This window comes from Nansenia antarctica (genome assembly GCF_963989245.1).
Source record: "Nansenia antarctica genome assembly, chromosome: 14".
Lineage (NCBI taxonomy): Eukaryota > Metazoa > Chordata > Actinopteri > Argentiniformes > Microstomatidae > Nansenia > Nansenia antarctica.
The window spans coordinates 20,808,787-20,815,724 of record NC_137684.1 but is presented as its reverse complement, the minus strand read 5'-3'; the positions used below and the strand labels follow the sequence as shown (position 1 = coordinate 20,815,724).

The 6,938-nt window shown below is 42.5% G+C and overlaps 1 protein-coding gene across 1 annotated transcript in view; it reads left to right on the top strand.

Annotated features, from left to right (window-relative positions):
• Positions 1 to 293: 293 nt before the first annotated feature.
• Positions 294 to 6,938, top strand: part of LOC308169951 (contactin-1a-like) — a gene marked incomplete at both ends in the record, with an annotated part of 30,292 nt that continues 23,647 nt past the window's right edge. Inside the window, 3 exons of the mRNA XM_080544684.1 lie at positions 294 to 309; positions 615 to 752; positions 1,855 to 1,887. Of these exons, the coding sequence (XP_080400810.1) occupies positions 294 to 309; positions 615 to 752; positions 1,855 to 1,887 (187 nt within the window). The remainder of the gene's footprint in view (positions 310 to 614; positions 753 to 1,854; positions 1,888 to 6,938) is intronic.

Here is a 6,938-nt window from a genome sequence, read left to right as displayed (position 1 = left end):
TTATATCCTGTGTCATTCCCCTTTATTGCACATTATCCTTTTTTATGGATTGGAGTTTTGCAATTTCTTTAGCTGTGTACCGGTAGTTTTATTAAGTTAACACCAATGTGGTCTAAATGTCATGTGAATAGCTGCAATGGAATGTTGAATATAAAAAATGTGTTGAATATTTATTTCTAGCACTGTATTTTGCCTGGTAAGTAAAGAGCCAAAACAGGCTGATCTGTTTGCGGTAATAGTCTGTTCCTCAGTTATTTTCTCTGCACAATGATTTTGTTTTGACTGATTCGACAATGACGTGCCATACGAGTAACCCTCTGGCAGATAAAGCTGTTTATCAGAGAAATGTCACTGCCTTTATTTCTGCCACGATGTCACACAACACTCCCAAAAACATCATTGTCAAGTTGGGTCAAGTTTAAGAATAACAATTCAAATGGCTATCAAACGTTTCATCCCCCCTTCCCCCTTGCACAATAGTAAATGGTTGCATAACAGTAAACATTGCATAAAGTCTCTCTCTGTCTCTCTCTCTCTCTCTCTCTCTCTCTCTCTCGCTCTCTGTCTCTCTCTGTCTCTTTCTCTCTTTCTCTCTTTCTCTCCTCGTCTTCCAGGAAAAGCAACCTGTCCTGCTAATGTTCCATCAACTGTGGTCATACACATCGTCGTAGGAGCTTTTCTACCCAGCACCATGCAGCGCCTCACTGTGCTCCTCCTTGTTCTGGTCACGGCCCTGACTCTGCCCTCGCCAGGTGAGGATTACAATAGAAGATATTTGACCTGATCTCTTCTTAACATTTGACGTGTGTGGTTTAAGAAAATGTGATAAAACCTAACATTAGTTGGGCCCCAATACCTGTGTAGTAATGTACAGTAGTCAATTTGTAATTGCATCCAATTTAGTATTCGAGCGAAGATGACTAGTGCAGTATATTTTGAATTTTCAAAGTTCATATAATGTTTTCCCATACAAAAGAGTAGCAGGGCTTTGCTATATTGAGAACCAACCAACCACAGGGACTGGCAGGCAGAGAGAAAAGCAGGGCTGAAAAGACAGAAGAAAAACCCCAGTGTTTTCTTTCACCTCCCAGTTCAGATTTCAATGTGACTGAACCAAAACATTTGTTATTGTTTGGGCATGGGATTTTTTCCAGCTTCACAACACAACTCTTATAAACAGAATTGGGGATGTGGGAGATTATTGCTGCTTCGTCTAAAGCGTAGAGAGCAGCCAACCAACAAAAATGGGTCATCTTCCAGGGGACGATGGGCATGACATCTTTGTCGAGGAGGCAACAAGGAGAGTTTTTCATGTGATGTTGTTATGTATATTTAGACATCATTAATACACTACACGAGGTCAGAAGGGGGTCTTGTTTGGTTACTGTTGAGTTGTCATTGTGTTGTTGACCATCTCCTCCTGACTAAAATAATATGGTTAGAACCTTTCTATTTTCACAGCAATCATTTCATGATTAAGCAATATCACACGAGAGGGAGTGCTGTTATACTGAATATCAGCACGGCTGTGATTTGGTCGTAGGTACGAGGCCGCAGGCCTCTACAGCGCCATTTATTAGTTAACAGTAATAAGCGACAACAGATTATGATTTGTTCGTTTAATTAATCATTTATTTTGGCTCCGCCAACAAAAAATTGTTCCGCAACTGAACTTCAACTGGACTGTTGCCTAGTAACCTGAACTAGAACAAAAACCAAACAATAGAACACAATTATTGGATTGCCATAAGGACTGACACTCGCTAGAATATTATTATTGTGGTTCATGTGTACCTTCATAGTTGAATATGCTGACACGGTTTCTCCCTTCCACTTCCCTTTACTCTGTTCCAGCTGCCTCCATGTATGAACCTGGTTTCTACGAAGGTAAGTCTTGATGGATCATCTCAATGGAACAACAGTTGTGAACAAACATCATATGTCACTGAATCTTGGAACACACAGAAACATGCAGATTGACATGTTGACATCTAATGGGATTTCGTCAGTGTTAGCCAGATGCCATGTTTACAAGTGTACAACTCCCGCCTGGGTGTGTTACCATGCATGCAATGAGCTTTAGAGCACCAGACCTCTAGTCAGGAGTGTCTCTCTCCCTCTCACAACATCTGAAGTGAGAGAATTTAATGGAAGGGCAGGTTGAGGTGTGGCGGGTTAGAGGCAGTTCACTGCTGCATGCACCTGTAGTGTGTTTCTGTTTATGAGGTTGGGGCTGTGAGGCATGGAGGGGAAGTCATCCATGATTCATGTTTGTGCTCAGAGGCTAGTGCCATTCAAATAGTGAGGCCCAACCACTTGTGGCCCCTGTGTATGATTCATTTATGATAAACAGGGACGAGTTCACTCTGCACACACACACGCACGCACACACACACACACACACATACACACACACACACACACACACGCGCACACGCACACACACACGCACACTCACACTCACACTCACACACTCACACACTCACACACTCACACACTCACACACTCATACACTCACACACTCACACACACACACACACATACACACACACACACACACACACACACACACACACACACACACACACACACACACACACACACAAGACCCAAAGAGTGGAGAGAGTAGAGAGTGACCCTCAAACTTCTCATAGCATTTTTCGTTGGTGGTCTTTTTCCATTTAAAAACATGCAATTGCCTGTACTGTATGTCTCTCATACTAGAACACAGATGGGGCAGATGGGGCAGATGGGGTTTTTCATCTTTGATCATGGCCAGATGTCATCGCGAGTTGTCACATCTGCAGCCAATCATAAGAAACTAAGGAGCGAACCAGATATTTTTTTTCAACAATGATACTGTGCTGTGTATGATACGACAATACTACAAAGATACCACATGATGCTGTCCTCTGCCCATTCACTGACCTGGACGGATGTTCTTTGCTTAATTGAGGTATTATGCATGTTTGTGAGTACTGTACAAACCAGAGATGCACCGATACCACTTTTTTCAGACCAAGTACAAAACTAATATCAATATAGTTCTAACAATGTCTTTGAAAACAAAAAACATCGCTATGTAACATCTAACTGTATGTTTAGCACATCACAACATGCTGATAGAACCTGAACATCCTAAAAACACATAACTACACATAACGAGATGATCACACAGTCCTTGCTTTTGAACAGTCCTAAAAAACGTTTGTTTACAACGCATGTATCACTAACACTCACCCGAGTACAAAGCAGGAAGACAGACGATACAGTGAATCAAAAACAAGCAAGTATTAAAGGTTTAGTAAGTATTTTAAAGTAAGTTGAGTAAGTATTAAAAGTATTTAGTGATCCTAAAACTGTTGTTTGTTATATTGAATGGGCTCTTCAACACTTAAATCGTAATATATTAAAAAAACGGAAAACAATAATAAAAAAAAGAGGTTAGAAACAAGACGGGAATCGTCAAGTCAGGTTTAATAAATATTGAAACCTGACTTGACGATTCCCGACATGTTTCTAACTTCTTTCACCAGACCCTGTCACATATACCGGTACATAATTTAACATAGCATGGTTTGCAGTCTGCTCTACTTTTGTTATTACGTTACCTTACGTTGCCGTAAAGTGGTATCAGGACCGGTTGTATCAGAGTACTTTTATGAGTATGAGTACATAAGCACAGTATCGGCTACGAGTATATGTACTGATATCGGTATTGTGCATCTCTAGTACAACCAATGGAAGTATGTCAATGCCGACTGGCCCTCGGCCCCCAATCCTATGGGATGACTAGCATTTGGAAGTCTTCCAGTTCATCTGGATGTTATTGAGAAAATAAATGGTGGTGAAGAGCTTGACCGAATATATCTTACATGACTCACATTTCCTGGAAAGAATTGGATCATTGTACAATACAGTACTCTACTAAGATTAGACAAAACCCTTATGGCCGAATGAACGGAATGTTCCATTCGCCTCTGTTGGGATAGTAACAGAGAGCATTATAGACATAACACCCATTATCCACTGATGAGCCCTAGAGTGCTTTGATATTAAGACAGCAGTCACGTTTGTTGCACATTTGGAAAATGAGTATGGTCACAGGCATCCATCTCTGCGCTGCACTGCCTCCCAATTACATATAGAGGTGGTCAGGACTTTGTAGTGATAATAAATCATGATAATAATATATTAGACTCATATAGCACTTTTCTAGACACTCAAAGACGATTTACAAACTGAAAAGATTGAGTAGTAAAATAAAAAGAAAGATAAATAGAAAGTATTGGGGTCTAATACATTTTTAGATTACTAAATCTAAGTGTCTTTGTGGGACAATCCACTCTGTATACTGCAAGTATATCTAGATTTCGGGTAGTTTTTAGTAGTTCATTTATGTGTGTTTCATAGCCTACTGTACACCATACAATATGCACAAGATGTACACTATTTATATATTCCACCATCATATTCCCCTCCAAATAATAACCCAGTGGCAGACTGTCAGTGAAGAGTAGACAGGAGATGCGAATGGATGTCATGTTATATAGAGCATGTTGTGACACACTGCATGCTGAGTGACTTGTTTATTCAACCGCCAGATAGCACCTAGCTTTTTACAACCTCTCTCTCTCTCACACACACACACACACACACACACACACACACACACACACACACACACACACACACACACACACACACACACACACACACACACACACACACACACACACACACTGTCTCTCTCTCTCCTGGATAGGATGTGCTCTATCAACTGTGTGTGCCGGATCCGATTAAATGGACTGCACTTATATAGCGCCTTATTCCAAAGCGCTTTACAATGGCCTCTCATTCACCCGTTCACACACACATTCGCACACCAATGGCGGAAAAGCTACCATGCAAGGCGCCGGCCTGCTCATTGGGAGCAATTTCAGTGTCTTGTGCGAGGACAACCTCGACACGTGGCCAGCCGGGGATCGAGTCACCGAACCGCAGACCTTGCAATCATTAGATGCCGACTCTACCTCCTGAGCCACAGTTGCCCCATCCGATTGTGTGAGGTTCTATGAGCGGAGCAGTCGGTGTGCAAGGTTGAGAGGGAACCACTTGTCTAGATTTACCCTAGGACACATTGTACAGAATGTTACAGAATACGTGCATGACTGTGTGAGTGTCAAACTTTGTACTATCGGTGCCCCGCGGTGGTGTAGCGGTCTAAGCACTAGCCACTAGTGCAAGCTGCCCACCGGAGACTGGGATCGAATCCCAGCTCGCCAGATCCGGATATGACCGGGGCACACACAGGGAGCGGCATATTGAGCGGCCGCTCCCGAGGGCGGTATAGGAATAGTTCCGGACAAGGATCCGTCGCGCAACACCGCCCCCTGGGTGCCGGAATAACGGTGCTGGGCTCGAGGAGCCAGTCAGCTAGTCTGCCTGGCGGCCTCCTCTGGGACTGCCGGCCACGGGGTCATGCGGCGGATCCTACGCAATAGGCAGGGGATAATTGGATGCTAGGTTGGGTTCAATTGGCTACCAAATTGGGTGAAAAAGGGGATAAAAAATCTGAAAAAACATTTAAAAAAAAAAAAAAAAAACTTTGTACTATCGGTCCACGCAGTCTAAGATTGGAATCGATGTCATTCTCCATAGTGTAAACAATAACACTGTATGAGAGACTGTGTGGACTGCAGCAGTATTCTTCGGTCTGTGGACTGAGGGTAGCAGGTTTTTATAGTTTTTTTGTCTGTGTCTGTGTCTGTGTCTGTGTCTGTGTCTGTGTCTGTGTATGTGTCTGTGTCTGTGTGAGGTTGGACAGAGCACAGAGGTGGGCACTGCCCATTGGCTACGCTCACCGCAGGACAGGGCAGTGTGTGGGTGGTTCGGTTGTACAGCTCAGACACACCACAGGCCCACCACGGCTACGAGTCTGCTGCTTGTCATTCAGACTGTCCAGTCAATCCCCGTCGTAATGTTGTTAATACCCATGTTGTTGTTAACGCTCAGTGACAGACGAACACACACAGACTAATGTGATTTTTCCCCCATTATAGACTAACAGGGTTAAATCAGGATCGATCAGACTAACACTGTTACGTCCTGTATGTCATAAAATCTGCCTTGTGGATAGACTGTAGCTGTGTGCCGTGTCAGTATTTGCCTGTTACAACTGACTTGTTTATGATCACTCATAAATCACATCAGATTGTTGTATTAGCCTATTTTACCTGAGTGGAGCAGTTATATAACGGTACGGTAGCATACAGATGCGATAGGCAGAGAGATGCAACCTAGACTATAGATACAGAGTAGGGATGAGTATAGAATACAAATATGGATACAGTTGTGAGACGGTATATTCTTACCCACCACAGTATTATGGTGACACAGTTTCTCCCAGTGAGGATGTGGGAGTCACGCTGTGCCCAGAGGCGTGTTAATTATCCCCATGCTGGAATGCTGGAGGGCCCGCAGAATAAATATGTTCACTGTCCCACTTGGACAACAACCAATTTGTTCATGTAAACAAACAAACCAACAAACCAACAGACACGTAAATGCACAACTGTCTGGGGTTAAATTCATCTCAGCTAGCAGCTTGTGTCATTATGTAGATGTTATGCACAAGTGATATTTACTGCAATATCACAGTACTTTTTAGGTCATATTATGCATTGTCATATGTGATAGCAAGACAAGTATTCAACTTGAATATCAATTGTTGATAGTTTGAATGCATTATAATAATAATCCATATTCACTAAGATTAAATTATACTGTACCTAATACCTAACTAATGAATAATGGATGTTTCATTTGAAGGTCTGATGTCGGGAACACAAAAGCACTTTGGCATTTTAAATTCTAATGAGAGAGCACAGCTTTGGGTTTTGTTCCAGGGTGACAATGTTGAATAGGTCCTGTGTCTG